We start from the raw sequence: 20555 nt of genomic DNA, 5'->3' as shown, positions 1-20555 counted from the left end.
TTTGAAAATTACTTTTACTGCTTTGTGATAACGGGGGCAGAGGAAGAATGAGATGGAAACAGGAAGGCTATGTCAGTATTCTACATAATGGTGGCTTAAACTGGAATGGTGGTGGAGGAAGTGGTGAGAAGTGGGATGATGAAAGAGGTCTGTTGAACCAGGTCTGGTCTGGTCAAAAATGAAGCATAAAAGAAATATATACATAACTCAAAGTAAGGGACACAGAGGATAGCCTAATGAATGTAATGACAATGCAATGGAAATGAACAGAAAGTTAAAAATGAATAAGAGAGGAAATGCAAGCTTTACAAGAAGGGCAGACAAAGAAGGTCCAACATATTCATAATTGAAAAATGATATGAAAAAATACTTGATAATTCAAGAAAAACTTTCTAAAAATAAAATAAAGGCCCACAGTACCTCAGGAAAAATGTAGTGGTATCCTAATACTGAACTTTAAATAATAACAATCAATCTTTGGGCACATGAGCTCAAAGATTAACTTATAGGGGGAGAAATCAAGCTGGCTTCTGACTTCTACATACCATTATTTAAAGTCAGAAAGTCATGGGAAAAATGCCTGCAAAACTGTTATGACAATTTGTGGCCCAAGAATTTCATAAGTAACAAATCTGCAGTTCAGTATAAAGGCAAGACACAAATGTTATAAAACACAAAAAACAAAGAAATACAGTCTTCATAAGCTCTTATTGAAGAAATTAGTAGATGACTGTCTCCCATCTAAGAGATAAATGATTAAATTTCAGAATATAAATTAAAAATAACCAACTAAATTGAAGAGGAGAGGAGAGAAAGTGTAATGTAAAGTATCTGATTGCCTCATCCTTTATAGCAGAGTCAAAACCCATTAAAATACATACACTAGTAGTACACATGAAAAACTCCGCATAGCCTGATATGTGTTATGCTTTCAAAAAAGAGGAAATGGCCCTTAATTAGAAGAAATGTCTTGGAAAAGACCACGTTCCCTCCCCTCAAATTTGGAGGGTGGTTGTGGGGAACAGACAAAGCAATAAAAAGTTAGCAATGCTCAGAACGGTGAAGTTTATGCAAATCCTAGACAAGGGAAACAATGATGTAGCAGTAACAGCAGACAAGCCTCACTCATTCTTCATGAGGAACATAACATTGAAAAACTCTCAGGAATTTTCAGAGGAAAATTCTGCGGAACTCTTTGAGAAGAGGTTAATCTCCTCAGCAGCCCAACTATTGGAGGTTCATACCATAATTTGTGCATTAAAAGTAAAAGATTTAAAAAAGTAAAGACACATTAAAGTAAAAAAAAAACAGTAAAGATACATTTCTGCCTTCACAAATGTATCTTTAATCATACCACTTCTCACCATGTTCTCCACCACCATTCCAGTTTAAGCCACCATTAAAATTGTTAAATTAATTAACAGTTTAGTTAATTGTTAATTTAACTAAAATTTAATTAATTTAATTTGTTTTTAATTTAATAAACTAATTTAAAAATAGGAAACCAGACCTTTTATAATCATATGCTCCTAAAGCCTGGAATGTATGGTTTACATTTGAATATAGAAACATGATAAAATCGCTATTCTTTGGAGACCAAAAGGATACGTCTGTTATTGGAAATGAGCCAGAACAGACAATGAATGCCTACTTTAATTAAAAATTCCAACTCCTCCTTTTCTAGTGGACAGCTCAGATAAGGAGAGATTATTTGTTACACTAAGATAATAACTTAATTGGGCTTGACTAATATAATTCTTAGAGTTACTCCTACCCTGTATAAACTATGGTGTCAAATAGTATTCAGAAATAGCTAAGAAAGAAGTGTGACTAGTCAAAAGTTATTTTAAAAGAGGTTTGCACTTATTTATTGCAGTCTTCACCATACCAAATCAAAGATATGAAGATATTCAGAGGCAGAAAAGGAGGACTGAAAACAAACCCAATAAAGGATTAGGTAGCCAGGAAACAAATTTTACTTAGTTATTGTTCTCGAATTTTCGTGTTGTGCCAGGGCCCACTTTATATGCAAGTATGACAGAGAGCAGCTACCTTCTGATGCGTTGTTTCCCCCATATCTAAGAGTTCGATGATCTGTGGTCGGCACATCAAACGTGTTTTTGCCAGTCTCTGCTCGGTGGTGAGGGACATTTCCTTCAGGAACTCTGAGGGTGTAAGCTAGAATGTAAAACAATAAGAACCAAAGATTCATAAGTGGTTGTACTGAAAAAGTGTTTTCATAAGTACCAGTAATTAATAATTTGTGTTTGCAGCTTTCAGGATAATTCTGGAATGCCACTAAGTTCCCTTATAAAATATTTAAAATAAGTAAATTATATAAGAGAAGTACCCATCCACTTTTGAAGTCTTTGCACAGTAACCGAAAATGACATGTGGTTGCTGTTTCCTTATGATTCTGAAGGAATCACATCAAAGAACCTGAGAGAAAAAAGTCAAGAAATTGCACAGGAACATGTCCAAAGAGCTTAACATTTATGCTCAGAAGAGGCATCTGTGCATAAAACTCTCAGTTTATAAAGTTACTCAAGAGCTTCAAAAATCAGGAGTTTGAAATACTTCTGTTTCTCAACTAACATTACAATATGCAAACAAAGCTTTTGGGTGTTTAACTATGATATGATGTTAGAGAGAAATCTTATAAAATTGCAAAGATCTAGGAAGTGTGACTACATCACTTAGGAATGAGTTTGAACTTTAGAGACATCACAAGAGCACATTTAGACCTCGCTTTGAAAGAGCTCTGAGCTAATCAGCAGATCCCACAGTCACATTCACACACCTCAGTAAGAAGACAAAATGCTTTTACCCTTTCCAATATTGTGAGGAAAAAAAAAAGTAACCCAGCATTTAAATAAAACTAACCCAACAAGGGATTAGTTACCCAGAACCAATGATAGTTATTGTGGTTCTAGAATGTTCTTGCTTTGTGTGCAGGGAGATTATGATCATTGGCAGCTACATAATGCTTAAGTATATGCCAAGACTTTTTAAAAACATTTGAGGGTATATAACTTAGCTGATTTATGTTGCCTTGGGTTAAATACAATGTATTTTACGAATGCTTATTTTTCTACAAATTTTATTGCTGTGATTGAATCCATTTAAATGAAGGTATATTTCTAATACAGCTTTCAACTTGGTTAAGTTCTTTTTGATTGGAACCCAGATAAGGATAATAAAAAGTTAAGAGGTATCAGCTATATTGTGATTTAAATTAAAACAATTAGGTCTTACAAGCAAAATGCCAGGAGTTTCTCTAAATATGTACCAACAACCACCATAAAAGAGAATAATGATTGATTTTATTTCTCTAATTGGAATGCAACTTAAGATTAGTTTTTAAAATGTAGTGAATGCTATCCCTGGCACTATACATTTTTACTAATATTTTCTATAGCATGTGGTTCATAATTAAATTATCACCAATCATAAATAATTAAAGCTATAAATATGTTTTATTTTAAAGAATAGGAAAAATACATATTTTTCTTAAATACCACTTAGTCATTATTGTAATGCTCTGTGTTCTATAAATATACAAACAAAAATTACTCTTGACAATCAGTAGGCAGTAAATAATTAGGTTGAATCCTATGAAATTCTGATATCTGACTGTTTTTGAACTAAACAAATGACGGTTTGTCATGGTGCTACCTAATATTTAGAAAATCTTAAGAGTTCATTTGTAAAGTCTCACTTCAACTGATTAGCAAATCAAGCCTCTACTTTGAAGTATGTATGCAATTTCAAAACTTCTCAGACTTTAAAAGGTACCTACACTCTGCAGAAAGCTATCATTATAACTAAATTGATATTAATCAGTCAGTAATTCTGTTTGGCATTCTGAGAATGCCAAGTAGCAACTGTCATTCTCCTAAGGAGATTGCATTAAGTATTTTACATATTAATTCCCTGATACACTACCATTCGGTTTACTTCTTCTTCTGTAACCACCTTTGGATTCAGGGGTGGCAAAACCTTGCTTTGAAATCCTTTGAACATATTGACCAATCCCATCTGAACAGCCCCCATGGACTCCTCAAGTCTTCTACTTGTCATTTTTAGTAATTTTTTTTCTCACCTAAGAGCAAAAAAAAAAAAAAAGTCTTAGAACAAATACAGTTAATTCCTGAACACAGGTCACAATTTTTTTTAAGCTTTTTCAAATACAGGAAAGTTTAGAAAATACTGATCTTCCAAAATCCAAATGCTTGGAACAAATATCTTAACAAAGGATTCTATTCCATGTGACTTGATTTACCCTCCTCCCAAGATCTAGAATCCATTTTAGACAAAATAAGGGATTCTAGACTAAGCTCAGGAAGACATGGAAATACGAGTTATTTCTACATTTTGCCCCTTTTATCTTCCCAATGAGAAAAACAAATGCTGCCCAATTAAACATACTAAATAGTTTGATAATTTATCTACATATTTGAAAGCTCTCTCTTATGAGAATCAACGCTTCAAACAGAATAAACACAAGGTCACAGGCCTTCACAGCTGGACAGAGTTCAAAATAGCATGACATAAGATGGGGAAAGGAAATTTCTGGGAAAAGTTTTAAAGCTTATAGTCATAAATAAGCCAGTGAATAGCCACCCAATATCTCTGAATCAAAGAAATATGGCATCTCCCTTTTGCATATTCTTGTTCAGACTTCTGGCAGAACACTTGCAACTTCAGAAAACCATCTATGACTAGGTAGGGATTTCTATTTTTATTAATAGCAGGCTAGGTTATCCAATCATTGTGCTAAAAATTAGAACTAACTATAAATTCTTGATAAAATATCAAATTAAAAACCCTAAAACCATTAAAAAACAAAAAAACAAAAAAAAACTCACAAGACAGTAAGGAAGTACCAGACCAAGACACAGGAGGAAGAGCTGTATAAAGGAAAGTAGATTTTAAGGAAAATATAATAAGGCACACTGAAATAAACCAGTAAAACACCAAAGGAAATTAATATGAAATTTTAAAAAAGGAAAAAGAGGTCATTATGGCAGAAAGCCTCTAAGATGGCAATTGGTGAAACAGAAGACAGTCAAAGAAGATCCAACATGCTATAATTGGAGCTCATTAAGAAGACAATAAAGTAATGGAATGAAACTAATATTGCCCTACCTTTGGACAAGCTGGTAAGAAAACTCAGGTGTTCCCTCCTCTGGTACCAGTGGAAAGTTCAAACAACACAAGGTCTAGACTGCAGAAGAACTATTATTATAGCCCCACCCTTAACCACAATAAAAGCCAAACCAGTATCTTTTCCCTATCCTCAAGTTATTTATTTTTTTTAAATATTTCTTCCCAACAAGAGGATTTCTATTTTTTCCCCACATCCAGGTTTTTGCTATGTTGACCAGGCTGGTCTTGAACACCTAAGCTCAAGCAATCCTCCAACCTAGGCCTCCCAAGCAGCTGGCACTACTGGAATCAAGTTATTTTTGAACCTGTTTAGGAGCCTGCCCTGCTCTCACAGAAAGCCTCCTTATGTGAACCATAACCTTTTCATATCTTCTAGGTGCATGAGTGGCATCACCAATTTTGACATTCAAGACAAATTTTGGTTGGGGAGCCCATTCTGTCAGAGCTGGGTGGTGACCACAACAGTAGCAATAAAAAAGCATAGATTGTGATCTTGATTTTAAGATAGATTTTTAAAAAATCATTAACAAGACAAAGAAGAATATTTTAGAGTGCGAAACACCATAATTCAAAATGATGATGCAACAATTATTATCTATGCACCAAAATAGCACAGAAACCATCCCTATAAAGCAGAAATTATGGGAGATGCAAGGAAAAACAAATGCACAAATATTAGGAGATTTTAATAAACTACTCTCAGTAAGACCTGTTAGGTGGACAAAAACATAAGACCATAAAATATTTTAATGACATAACACGTTGAATAGGTATCAAACACTACATCCTAATAACAGAAAATATGCCTCCTCATCAGCAAATGGAATGGTCACAAAAATTTGGTTATATATTAAAAATATAATACCAAAGAAAATACCAGTGGTTCTGAATGCAGAAATATTACAAACAACAGTCTGATCATAATACAACAAAACTAGAAACTTAAAAACAAAACAAAGAAACAGGAAGGTCCATTCTCCTGGAAATTTTAAAGCCTTCTATTAAAGGACAACATAAAGTAAAAATCCATGAAAGGAAGAAACTACATTATCGTTTTTGATTATACGATTACAGTTACAAAGAGCTAAAAATATGGTGTTATAAAATATCTAGCAAAGTTACATATGCAGGTACATCTGACTCAGCAATCCCTATTCTAGGAATCTATCCAAATGCTACACTAGCTAAAATATGAAACAATACATAAACCAATAAGAGTGGTTACCTACAGGAGGAGTAAAGGAACAGGGTAGAGGAGACAGGAATGAGAGATTTCTCTGAATGCACTTCACTATATAGTGCTGATTTTGAACCATATAAGTGTTTTACATATCAAAAATGAAAAAAGAAACGTGAAAGGAAAATCAATTCTTAAAAAAAAAAAAACCCTGAAACAAATGAACCTTGCTGTATATCCAGCTGGTGCCATAACCACAGAGAGAAAACAATTATTCCAAGCAACTTTAAAATACAATATTTTTGGTCGGGTGCGGTGGCTCACGCCTGTAATCTCAGCACTTTGGGAGGCCGAGGCAGGCGGATCATGAGGTCAGGAGATCAAGACCATCCTGGCTAACACAGTGAAACCCGGTCTCTACTAAAAACACAAAAAATTAGCCAGGCATGGTGGTGGCAGGCGCCTGTAGTCCCAGCTACTCAGGAGGCTGAGGCAGGAGAATCACTTGAACCTGAGAAGTGGAGGTTGCAGTGAGCCAAGATCGTGCCACTGCACTGAAGCCTGGGTGACACAGTAAGACTCCGCCTCAAAAATACATACATATTTTGACTGTATTCTTAATGAGATATGCTGTCAAAATACAGAGAAAAGCAGAGAAATCTTATTTATCCAGTAGTCTTGCTGTTGGTCATGATATTAGTAATAATATTTTTAAAACAAGTAAGTAGCTACATCAATATAGTTAGGAACCAAGCATTTCAGTATCTTTAAAAGTATAAACCAAGAAAAGTTTTTATATTAAGAAACCCTATAATCTTAACATTTGAATTGAAAATAAATACAAGCTTGTGATGATTTTCTCTTTTTAAAAAACCTGCCCACTGAAAAAGCCCATAAGCAACGATAGTCCGGTGGCAATGACAGTGCTGAGACCTAGATTGTGGTCTCCAAGCACCATTTCCCACTAAAAGGAATCACAACTCCTTGGAGAAATGGGTAATTTGAGGACAAGGGTACAAAATGTATACAGTGAACTTGGCAGCACACTGCCTCATACCATAAAACAAGAACGTTATCAAGAGCTACCAGGGTTGCCAGGGATCCAGAGCAACTTGAAAGCATTCCCATTAACCAAAGATGAGACAATTTGAGCATCAAAAAAAAAAAAAAAAGTCGGCAGTGGATTCGTTTGTTTAAATCTGAATTTAAATGATACTTTAAAAAAATAATTGGTCAACTTTGGAAGTTGCTAAAGCAACAAACTAATTACTTTGGAAATAATAAAAGGAAAGAATCAACCATTTATTCTGCACTATTTCTGTATAAATTACACTGTAGGTTAACCAAATAGTTGATGAAAGAAAATTACTCTTTATAAAAGAATTCCAACTAATAAATGCAGAAAAATGACAGAAAAATAATCACCATTTTGCAGCCCCTAATGAAATGAAGGATTATCAGTGCTAAAATAATTAGGTAAGATGTTGCTGAAGAAAGAACCTGATAATGGTTCAATCAGGCTGACAACACCTGAGTCCTCTAAATTAATCCTAACACTACAAGAGTGAAACACAGGCATTACGTGCCTCCTGATGTGACGTAGTACACAGCACCACCTATGCAGTACTATGGACACAAATCGAAACCTAAATCTAACTAAGCCTCTGACCTACCAGCCCAACTGCAAGAAATAGAGGGAAAGGAAGAACATGTATGCTCTGTAAGAATACAATTAATCTAAATCCAGGATGTGAAAAATGTTACAGGAAAATGACTCAGTTTATTCATAATAAACATAGCATGAAAGAGAGAGGAGGAGGAGGAGAGAGGGGTGAGAAGGAGAAAAGAAGGGAAGGAGAGAGAGAGGTTATGAATTAAAATACAAGAATAGACCTTGTTTGGATTATGATTTTAAAAACTGAATAATGGATGATATAAAATAATTACTATTCATCAGATTAAACATTTTTGTTTTCAGTTCATTAACTAATACGCCTATCAAACTATAGCCATTCCAAAAACTTAGTGGTGCTATTGTTATTGTTGTTATTATTTGCTAAGTATGTTAATAAACATAAAATGGTTTTAAAAATCAGTTTGTTTTGTTGGGAAGGATAATAGTACTATGGGTCTGATTTTTTGCAAAAGTTATTATCCGATATTTAGTGAATTATTTACAGGTAAAAATAAATCTTGTCTGATATACTTTAAAATACTACAGGAAAAAATGTGTGTGTTTGCGTTCACCTCAGTAACAAACCGGCGTATCCTGGACATGTACCCCAGAACTTAAAAAAAATAGAAAAATGAAAATAATCTACATGAAAACACATCAGTTTTAATACTTACATAATATTCTATTATATCAGTCAACCATAATCAATGTACGTGTTTTCCTAATATTCAATATTTAAATCATTTATATTTTTTACTCATTAAATATTTGTGACAACAATTAAATAAATGTGTGTGTCTGTATGCATGTATAGGACAGATTAAATAAGAATAGAGGAATGTTGGGAATTGTTGAAGCCAGATTTTACTATTATCTCTAATTTTTGTATGTTTTAAAATTTTCACAATGAAAAATATTAATATACTAGATCCATTTTTAAAACTGGCAAAGGACTTCCACTACTGATAAAATAGAGCAGACATATTTTTACTTATTCCTTCCATTAAAAATAGCTAAAAATTATAGGCATTTTATACATATAATAAGCAAAAGAAGACTGAAAGTTTCCAAAAAGGATGCAGACTAGCTAGGGACCTCAGATCCAAGGAATAACAGACTGATGAGTTCCCTCAGTTTTCTTTTGCTTCATTTACCCCAGACTTTGTATTGGATGAGCCAACAGTTTGGAAAGGCCAACAAACATGACAAAAGAAGTTCCCAAAAATTCATGCTCTCTCTAGGAAAAAAAAAAAAAAGAAGAAGAAGAAGAGAAAAAGAACCGCCCAGCAAGACAGAAAACTATTACTTTACTCCACAAAGTAATATATAGAAAACTATATATTACTCGACAATAAAAAGCAATGAACCATTGATACACACAACAACTTGGATGCATCTCGAGCAAAAACAGAGACAAAGCCAATCTCAAAAGGTCATTTATATAACATGTGATTTCATTTATATAACAGTCCCAAAATGATACAATTATAGAGATGAAGAGCAAATTAAAATTAGTGGTTGCTGGGGATTAGGGATGGTGAGGAGGTGATTATAAAGGGATAGCACCAAGGAGATGTTTATGGTGATGGAACAGACACATAAAGAAGAAATAAAATGACAAAGTCTTGAGGCGTTGGTGTAAAAAAAAGAAAATTGGCTAGTAGGAAATTTTTTACTTCCTATAAGCTATGAGTTCATTTCTATGATATTACTGAATCCGATAAAGAAATTTTCTGTATTTGATTGTGGTATTGGCTAAACAAATCTACACCTGTGATAAATTGACATAGACCTACATACACACATTGAACCAATGACAATTTTCTGCTTTTGGTACTGTACTAGTTACACAAGACATAATCATTGGAGGAAATGGGAAGTCAAGGGTATGAAAGACCTCTCTGTACTTTCCTTGCAACTTTTTGTGTATAACTATTTCAATATTTTTAATTTTTCAAGAAAAAAGAAAGACTGGCAAAACTCTGTTGACGAGGATGTTTAAGGTGGACACTCTCATATGCTATAGGTAGAATGTAAATCAGTAACCTCCTTTGGGCAATTTTTAAAAACTGTGCATATCCTTTGATGCATAGATATCATGGCAAGAATTTATCCCAAATATGAAAAGTTGTATTCACAAGCTTTGTTGTAAATTTAAACTGGCCATTCTATTTGAACAGAATGTCCTCCTTTTATCAAACCAAAATATAGGTATCTTGTTAAAATCTGATGACCAAGGTATTTTTTTAATCAAAACTCACTTATTTCTTAAGTACTTTAAAGCATGTGGCCACTTTCCTTTTGTACCTGATCACTAACCATATGTTGCAATTTCAGCCTGTAGTAGTTAGATCATGCTTTTGCAGCCCTGTATCAAGGATTAAGGTATTTTCCCTAAAACTGTGCTCATGCTTGCTCCTTCCGACTACAATGTCCTTCCACATCTGTACAGATTACTCTCTGATTCAAATGTAATTTCCTTATTAAAGCAATTTCTGATTCTAAATGTCCTTATTAAAGCAATTTCTGATTCTATCAGCTGAGAGCGATTGTTCAGCCTCTTTGACCTTCTAGTTGCTTACTTTTTGTTCCCCTTTATAGTACCTACTTGGCAGTTATGTATGTGCTTATTCTAATCTTAATAGACTTTATAAGCTCCTCGAGGTAGAGACCGTAATGCATAGTGACTTGTCTATAATGGATGTATGTGAATATCTACTGAATAATCTACCAGTAGGCTAGACAGAGTCAACATTCAGGAGTAGGGGTAAAAAATTATTTGAAAATGAGTCACCTAGTCCACTGCTCCAATATCTAACAAAGAACTGAATTGATGCAAGTGGGTCACATGCCTTCGTGTCTCTGGAATGCCTTGGGTCATGCATTAATCCATGGGTCAGCTGAACACCCTGCTTTTAAAGACCTTGCTCAGGTCAAGATATAGTAAAAGTGTCCATGAACCAAAGAATTTTTTAGCTAAAAAGGTCTGGATAACAAAGTACTTACTTTCAAAAATTTTTATTTTTAATTTTTGTGGGTACATAGTAGGTGTCTGTATTTCTGGGGTACTTGAGATATCTTGATATAGGCATGCAATATGCAATAATCATATCAGGGTAAATGGGGTATCCACCACCTCAAGCATTTATCCTTTGTGTTACAAACAATCCAATTATATTCTTTTTGTTATTTTTAGAAATACAATGAAATGATTATTGTTGACTCTAGTCACCCTGTTGGCAAAGCACCTACTTTTCATAGGACATTTACTGTACCAGTGAGACATATCTCAAAAACTTCAGTTTCCATCTAGAATAAATTTTTATTTTTTAAAGTTAATTTCACAAACTCCTAGAATTATATTTTCATTAAATAGCCATTCTATTCCTCTGCACCCCTTCTCCCCTATGTAAGCACATACACACTCCTTGTTCTGCCTCTTCCTCTATTTCTCATAATCTCAGTTTGTCGTCTCTCAAGTCAGTAGTACAAGAATCTTCCTCAACCCTCCTGCTCCCTCACCCCCTCCCCATCAGTCATGAAGTGCTATCCAATTGGATTCGTGAACATCTCCAAGCCCTTATATATTTTCCAAGACTAGTACAATAGTATCCCAACTGGGCTGCAGACCTCTAGTCTTCACATTCTTACCCCTCAAAATCTTTAAAATATGTAAATGTCCTATTCTACTCCCCCTTCACCCCACTTCCTATGGAATAAAGTCCATCCTTCTCAAATGACACAGAAGGTTCATTTCCTATCTGGCAGGAGGAGACGTACTGTTCAACCATGCTGCTCCATGGCGGCTCCTGCCACTCAGCTTTACACCTGCTTCCCTGCCTTCACCTCTTCCATCTACTGACACCTTCACACTCACTCACTGATGATTCTGCCAGCTGGATCACACTGCTCTTTGCCTCTCAACTCTTGCTACAGTCCCGGGTGACTGCAGCAACTATGTAGCTAAAAACCCAATCAAGACACTTTCACCTCCATTACACTTCAATCTGCGTTCCCACAGATACCCTCTAGACCTCATCATTGCCAGATGCTGCTCTCTATCTAAATATAATCTTTAGTTCAAATAGCCCACTCTCAAAGATTTATGGGTAACAAGAAATTATTGCATCCAAAACATATTAGGAGAAGAAAAGCAAGTTTCAGAACAGTATATATGGTATGATTTCATTTCTGAAACAATACTAAGGACTAATGGGTGGAAAAATACTGAAGAAGATATCCCAAACTATTAAAAAATACATTTAAAGCAATACAATCATAACAAACTATAAGAATCATAAGGGACTTTTACTTCCTAAGTGGATTTGATATTTCTAAAGTGTTTGAAGTTTTAACAGAAAACATATGCTGCTTTTTACATTTAAAAATAATAAACACTGTGATGAGAGGTGGAGAGGGCACCCCTCTCTATATACATGATACTGAGCTGCCACTTTCCAGCGCGCGCTCTCTCTCTCTCTCTTCCACTATACATGGCTTCAGCCTCCTCATGCCCTTTCATCTCCTGGCCCCTCTTTGGCTCACTCAACCATCTCATGTCTACTCTCTTCCCTCTTCAGCCTAGATCTCACAGTCAGTTTTGTCACCATGTCCAAGCAATATTGTCAACGTCGTGATTCCAAGTCTTGCTGTCATAGCCAGCAAAACCCTTACACTGGTCAATACAGCTGTTCCAGTTCTCTACTACACCCAGGCTGTTATGACTGCCAGAGAAAACCACACAGCAGCCTAGACTCACAACCTTGCAAATTCAGCGTCTGCAGCCTCTGCTGGGCCCCTCAGACCACCTCATCTGTTTCCTTTACCAGCCTTCTTCCCGGCAGCTATTTCTCTTCCTGCCATTCTAGAGGGTTTATCCCACTTGAATTTTTTCTGAGTTCCAGCTCCATTGACCCAATTGCCTACAAGATGCTTCTACTTAGTGTGTCCACAGGCACCGCAAGCTCAGCATGTTCCCCCAACTCTGCTTTCTCCTATATTCCCTCTGTGAATGAAGTATCATTCACACAATTGTCCATATCCCAAGTACAGGCATCACCTATGACTTCTCTTTCCTCAAACTAACCATAAAATAATGTATTTGTGGACCACTTACTATGTGCCTGACAATGTTCCAAGCATTATATATTTTAGTTACTTTAATCCCCACAGCAACCTTAGATAAAGGTATTATTACCCTTCCCATATCACAGATAAGGAAACTGAGGCACAGAGGAGGTAAGTAACCTGCCCCAGTTCACACAGTAGCAAAGCATAGAGCCCAGAATAGAACCAGTCATTGTGGTCCCAGAGTCCACACTTTTGATCATGACATAATTCTGCTCTTACCTTGCTTGTGAATCTACCTCCTTAGTATCTCACAAATTCACCACTCCTTTCCATCCCTGCTGCCCCTCCTTTGTTAATGTCACTATCACATCTTGCCTGGATGACTGCAACAGCTTAAGTGACCTACCCAACTCCAAAATCATGCCCCTCTCATACCCTAGCCATTCACCACGCTGCAGCCACAGTGACCTTTCCAAAGGGAAAATTTGGTCATGCCATTTCCCTGCCTAAAATCCTTTAGTCCAGAACACTCTCCACACTCCTTAGCATGCCATTCATCCCTGGAACTTGCCCGTCTTGCACTTGATGCCCAGCCAGCAGTTCAGAATGTGTCCTGTGCTCACACACCACAGACTCACACATAACACCAGGAATGCCTTTCTTGCTCTCCCACCCCATGGCAGCTAATTCCTATTTGTCTTTCCAGATTCAGCTGTCACCTCTTTCAGAAAGTTGCGAATGACTCCCAAGGCTGCCCCCACCTTATGATCTTGCAGGTCCTTGTGCTCACTCCTATCATGGTTATTGATCCATCTCTCTCCCCCCTGGACTCTTAAGTTTTTTGAGGACAGGAAATTTGTCTTTTTCATCACAGTATTCCCAGCACCCTGTACAGGGCCTCATACACATACTAATCTAATAAATATGGTTAATTAATTAATTAATCCATCCATCAAAATGACTTTTCCCAAATCCCCAAATGTGCCAGCCTATTTCACACCTCTAACAGCCTCATCCTTTCCTCTCACATCCTGATCTCCATCTGTCTAGCAAACTTCTGTTCATCCTACAAAACCCATCTCAAGAATCTGCAGAAGGAAGGCTTTCTCTAGTGCGCTCAAGGAGTGCTATAACTCTGTCCTTTGCATATGCCCTTCTAATTAAATGCATCGAATACACTGCATTGTAATTATTTGCTTACAAGCCTGTTTCTACCTCCAGAATGTAAGCTTCTTGCCTGTAGGGATCATGTGTAATTGGCACATACAAGAAGCTCAGTAAATAATTGTTGAATGAATATTAAATTGCATTTATTAAAAGAGAATTTTCACTAGGCCAAAACATTTCTCAGAGGAACTATTTCGCTCATTTGGTTTGTTTTTCTTAATTTAAAATGTCAACCTTTGGCTCCTTCCAATGTTTCTACTTAACAGAGTCCAGGTTAAGTAAGAGTTCAGTATCTGTGATATAATGTCTTCTTTCAGAGAATATTAAAAAGAAAAGTTAGAAAAATATATTCTCAGCTAACCCTCAAGAAGGAGAACCAGATAGAAAAGGGTTTACCATTAAAGCTCTGTCTTTATAGATTTGCACCACTGAATTCTAAAAAATTAAAAAAAGAAGAAATGTTTTGGAGTAGACATCCTTAAGCACAAAATTCCTTTTCTGTAGGGAATTGAGTTCTGTTCACTTCTAGGAACACACAAGGGAGCTAAGTCTAAAAGAGTTCGAATTTAGAGTAGATTGCAGCCTGGTAAAGCAGAATTTCATAATGTGTATTATTAAATTAGTGAATGCCTCCAGATGCTGCAGGGATGTGTACATGTCACATTAATAACTATCATGATCACCATAATCATACCCTCACCCCCATCTCTATCATCTCTCTTTGCTTTTTCTTTATCCTAAATGTCTCAAAAAACTCATTTCCTATACTTTTTTTTCCTGCCATCTTCTATTCCCAAGCCCCTCCCTTCTTTGCAGAAAAGCCAAGCAAAAAAAATTTTTGCTCCCAGTTAAATCTTTGAACAAGTTAAAATTCTTTCTACCCAGTACACAGCATGTAAAATGTAAACAAATCTTAAAGAACTTAAACGTCAAACACTGCCTTTTCTATTTACACATGCATTACAGTAGCCCAGACCCTTTAACACATTTAAATAAATACAAACATTGCTTGATAAAAATGTTTTCCCCCAGTTTAAAAAAATAACAAACCTGCATGTTGTGCACATGTACTTAAAGTATAATTTAAAATAATAATAATAATAATAATTTTGGGGTCAGGTGCGGAGGCTCACGCCTGTAATCCCAACACTTTGGGAGGCTGAGGCAGACGGATCATAAGGTTAGGAGATCGAGACCATCATGGCCAACATGGTGAAACCCCATCTCTACTAAAAATACAAAAATTAGCTGGGCATGGTGGCACATGCCTGTAATCCCAGCTACTTGGGAGGCTGAGGCAGGAGAATCGCTTGAACCAGGGAGGCGGAGGTTGCAGTGAGCCGAGATCGTGCCACTGCACTCCAGCCTGGCAACAGAGTGAGACTCCATCTCAAAAATAAAATAAAATAATTTTTGTTTTCCTCTCAGAAAGAGCTGTTAGCAGTAATAAACCAAAACTGTGAGAAACTATTTTATTTGCATTAAGACCAAAGGCTTGGGGTCATCAGACCTAGGCTTAAATCCTTTTAAGCCTCAGTTTCCTCACCCAAATAATGGAGATAACAATAAAAAGAGTGAGCCCACTCTAACAATTACCTATTGCCATCTAACAAATTGCCCCAAAACTTAGTGGTTAAAAATAATAATAAACACTACTTATTTATCATAGTTTCCATGATTCAGTAATTCAAAAGAAGTTTGGCTATGTGATTCTGGCTTGGAGTCTCTCATGAGATTGTAGTCAAAGATACAGCCAGGTGTACAGTCATCTGAAGGATTGACTAAGGTTGGAGAATACACTTTCAAGATGGCTCATGACCAGCAAATTGGTTCTGGCTGTTAGTGGGAGGACTCAGTTCCTCCTCTCACAAGTCTCTTAACATGGTTGCTTGAGTGTCCTCAAAGCATGATGACTGGCTACCTCCAGGGTAAGCAAGCCAAGAGACCATGGGAGAAGCTACAGTGTTCTTTTTGACAGTGTGTGAAGTCACATTTACAAGAATCTAAATACCAGAAAGTGACAATAACTTGGACCCATCTTGGAATCCACCTATCACATCCATCTCATGCATTTATCAGGAAGATTAAATGAGATGTTTGTAAAGTACTTCACTTTGCACAATGCCTGGCATATAATTGTTAATAGTTGTTATTAGTAGCAGAAAGTTTGGTTTTAAAAAAAAGAAAAAGAAAAGAAAAAAACTAAAGCGAAAGGAATTCTATGCAATTAACCTTGTTTTCTGGAAGTAAATGTGAATGCATAAAACTGTTCACGTCTTCAACTTCTGCTTCTGCTACAGTGAAGGCAAGGGCTACTATACCCTGAAATGTTAAGTATTATTTTCACCCCAAAACACCATTTTTACAAGAAAATATCAAATTAAAAATAAGGAAAATATTCAAATACCATATGACTTTGATTGTCAGTGGGGGGTTTTCTAGGCATTCACTGAGTATAAGAATTAATTTTCGCTTTTTAATTCTGCTTCATCTTCTAGCTTTCTACTGTCTCTAAAGCTGTCATGTGCTATGTTTTTCTATTTATTTGATCTTTTTAAAATTGGATTATTTCAGGTTTTATAGGTTTCACATTGGCCTCTGCTGTCTTCTCCTTGAAAAGCTTCTTGAAAACAATCTGTCTCTGCAGGATATGTGCCTTCTTATATCTTAGGTAGATAAAAGAAAGACAAATTCTGTTAAGAATTCACTTATTTGACCCATGTTAAAGAAAAGGAAAATGCAGATATATAATGAAAAGTAGTTTTTCCAAGGCCTCAAATTACAAAATGAACTGCTTCTCCAAAGGAAAGTATCAGGTATTGGAAACTTGTTCAAACTGTAGAAGTTTCCAGGTTAGACACAGGCAAAGAAAAAAATCAAATAGCCAACTAAGGATCATGTAGCAGGAAGGAAAAAACAGAAACAGAGAAAGGTATGGTTGCAAAAAGTGCTTATTATTTGTGAGCCCCAATTTACATCATTTTCATGACTCATACCAAGAATCTCCAACTATTATAGTTTCAAAACAGACTACTTTTGTCACAAGGAAATTCAATTATCTTATTTTACAATTTAATAAGTAGTAGATGTGATAGGCAATTTTATGTGTCAACTTGACTGGGTCATGAGATGCCCAGATATCCAGCTAAACGTTATTTCTGGGTATGTCTATCTAGATGTGTCTGGAAGAGATTAGCATTTGAATCGATGGGCTGTGTAAAGTTCGTTGCCATCCCCAATATGAGTGAGCAGCATCCAATCAACTGAGTGCCTGAATAGAACAAAAAGTTGGAGGAAGGGAGGATTTGCCCTCCCTGCCTGACTACCCTGAGCTGAGATATCAATCTCTTGCCCTCAGTGCTCATGGTTCTCAGGCCTTCAGATGCAAACTGGAATCATTGACTTCCCAGCTCTCAGGCCTTCAAACCACACCATCAGCTTTCCTGAATCTTCAGCTTGCAGATGGTATATTTGTTAGAGGAGTTTGAACCAGGGTAACTCCATGTTGAATAGGGCTAGGTAAAATGAGGCTGAGACCTACTGGGCTTCATTCCCAGCCAGTTAGGCATTCTAAGTAACAGGATGAGACAGAAGGTCAGCACAAGATACAGGTCATAAAGACCCTGCGGATAAAACAGGCTGCAGTAAATAAAGCTGGCTAAACCCCACCAAACCAAGATGGTGATGAGAGTGACCTCTGGTCATTCTCACTGCTACACTCCCACCAGTGCCATGAAAGTTTACAAATGACATGTCAATGTCAGGAAGTTATGCTATATGGTCTAAAAAAGGGGCGCATGAATAATCCACCCCTTGTTTAGCAAATAAGCAAAAAGTAACCATAAAAATGGGTAACCAGCAGCCCTCGGGGGTGCTTTGCCTATGGGGTAGCCATTCTTTATTCCTTTACTTTCCTAATAAGCTTGTTTTCACTTTATTCTATGGACTTGACCTGAATTCTTTCTTGTGTGAAATCCAGGAACCCTCTCTTGGGGTCTGGATCGAGACCCCTTTCCAAAAACTTATTGTGGGACTTCTCAGCCTCCATAATCCCACAGATCAATACCTTATTGTAAATGTCTTCCTAGATATAGATATAGATATAAATACAGATGTGGATATGCTATTTGTTCTGTTTCCCTAGAAAACCCTGACTTAAAACAGTACAGTATCTACTATATGCAAATAACTATGTTAATTAATTCTAAATAAAAACATACTGTTTTTGAGGAGTAAAGATGAAACTTAGTGATACAGTTACTAGCATACAGTAATAAGCACCTAGAAACCCAACGGAATTTTGACCTTGACTCTGCATATCTGCCCACATTCAGGCTTGGTTCACATCTCTAAGTGAAAAGCATTGTTACAGTTTGATTGAGCAGGTGATCAATTTTAATTTGAGTTTCAATGAGGTAGATAAGAGATAAAGTGATATGACCGTTTAAAAGATTTTATTGTGAAATATAATGTGCATACAGAAAAGTGCCTCACATAAAGAATTATTACAAAGTGAACACCTGTATATTAATTACGGAGGTTAAGAAACAGAGCACTGCCAACACCCCAGAAGGCCCCTCTCATCCGTAGACCCTCTCTCCCCACTAAAGGTAACCACTATCATCACTTTTTGTAGAAATCACTTCTTGATTCTCTTTGTTTGTTTGTTTGTTTGTTTGAGACAGAGTCTTACTCACCCTGGCTGGAGTGCAGTGGTGCAATCTCAGTTCACTGCAACCTCCGCCTCCCAGGTTCATGCAATTCTCGTGCCTCAGCCTCCCGAGTAGCTGGGATTACAGGCATCCACCATTATACCCAGCTAATTTTTGTATTTTTAGTGGAGACAGGGTTTCACCATGTTGGCCAGCTGGTCTCAAACTCCTGACCTCAAGTGATCTGCCTGCTTCGGTCTGCCAAAGTGTTGGGATTACAGGCATGAGCCACTGAGCCTGGCCCCTTAATTCTCTTTTATGATTTAAGCATGCATCCCTAAACATTATAGTTTTGCCTGAATTTTAATATCTAGATGAATGGAATCACATATTATATACTTTCTGTGTCTAGATTATTTTACTATAATGTATCTATTTTATTATATACAGCTGTAGTCCATTTTGTGTATAATAATCCACTGTTTGAATTTACTGCAATTTATCCATTCTACCACTGATTAACATTTGGGTTGTTTCCAACTTGAGGTTGTTTCCTATTATTCTGTGACGCTATGAACATTTTTGCAAATGTCTTTCCATGCACAAAGGCAATCAGAGTCTGTATCTAGGAAAGAAACTGCTGGATCATAGAGTACGTGCAGGATAGGCTCTCTCTGTGGTCTTGGACTGACTCTATCCTCCCCCATCTCTTGCTTGTAGTTCTGAAGAATAACTGTAGAATGTGCTAGGAATGCAACATCCTGAGATGGAAAGGGAATGGCTGGAACTGTCTGGGCTCTGTTCTACTACACCCACCCGGAGAACAGGATGTCTTTCAATGCTTTAGCCCAGTGAGTCATATTATCCCAGGGTATAAAAACCAGGGAGGGCTATTTTCCAGGGTCCCTCAGCTGCGGGGCAAAGTGAGACTTCATCTGCCTTGGGCAGCTTTCCTGAGCCTTGGGGGACTGGTCTGCAATGAATCCTGGGTTTCTGGGTTCCTGGGTTTCTGTTATCCCTTCTAATAAACTGACTTCATGTAATCTGTTGTATGTGAGTGTTCTGTCTCAACAAACTCAAACAAGTTGGTAATTGGTGCACAGTGAATCTCCTTCATAGTATGCATATCTTAAGCTATAGTAGTTGAGACTGACTAGTTTTCCCAAGTGGTTGTACCTATTTATACTCCTATCAGCAGTATATGAGAGATCTGGTTGCCATCCAAACTTGCAAGCACTTGCTATTGGCATCTTAATTTTAGCTATCTGGTGGATGTGCATGATAGCTCATTGTGGTTTTATTTTGCATTTCCCTGTTTGCTAATGAGATGGCGTATCTTTGCATACATTTGTTGGCCATTTGGATCTCCCTTTTTGTGAGATGCCTTGTGAAGTGTTCAAGTCTCTTGGCTTTTTTTCTATTAGATTGTCTTTTTCTTACTGATATGTAGAAGACCTTTAAATATTTTAAATAGAAGCCCTTTGTCAGTTAAATGTTTTTACAAATATCTTTTCTCATTCTACAGCTTGTTTTTGCATTTTAAAAGGCTTCATGGGCCTACTTTCAGTTTATTCCTACTCCTTCGAGGCAGCCCTTTGAAATAGAAACCCAAAGAGATGGGAGTTCACTAGGCTCTGGTCACCAA

At 36.6% G+C, this 20555-nt stretch overlaps 1 protein-coding gene across 3 annotated transcripts in view; it reads right to left on the bottom strand.

Moving 5' to 3' along the window:
* The window catches only part of HYDIN (HYDIN axonemal central pair apparatus protein), a 480054-nt gene that overhangs the window by 377137 nt on the left and 82362 nt on the right, over positions 1-20555 (bottom strand). For all 3 annotated transcript variants that reach the window (XM_073015549.1, XM_007993708.3, XM_073015550.1), the window contains exons 4-5: positions 3946-4102; positions 2053-2178 (exon numbers count right to left, since the gene is read on the bottom strand). In XM_073015549.1, the coding sequence (XP_072871650.1) occupies positions 2053-2178; positions 3946-4080 (261 nt within the window). In that variant the 5' untranslated portion in view covers positions 4081-4102. The remainder of the gene's footprint in view (positions 1-2052; positions 2179-3945; positions 4103-20555) is intronic.

The sequence above is a fragment of the Chlorocebus sabaeus genome, chromosome 5 (assembly GCF_047675955.1).
Source record: "Chlorocebus sabaeus isolate Y175 chromosome 5, mChlSab1.0.hap1, whole genome shotgun sequence".
Taxonomy (NCBI): domain Eukaryota; kingdom Metazoa; phylum Chordata; class Mammalia; order Primates; family Cercopithecidae; genus Chlorocebus; species Chlorocebus sabaeus.
Note: the sequence above shows the minus strand (reverse complement) of the source record. Positions and strands in the feature narration are given on the sequence as shown.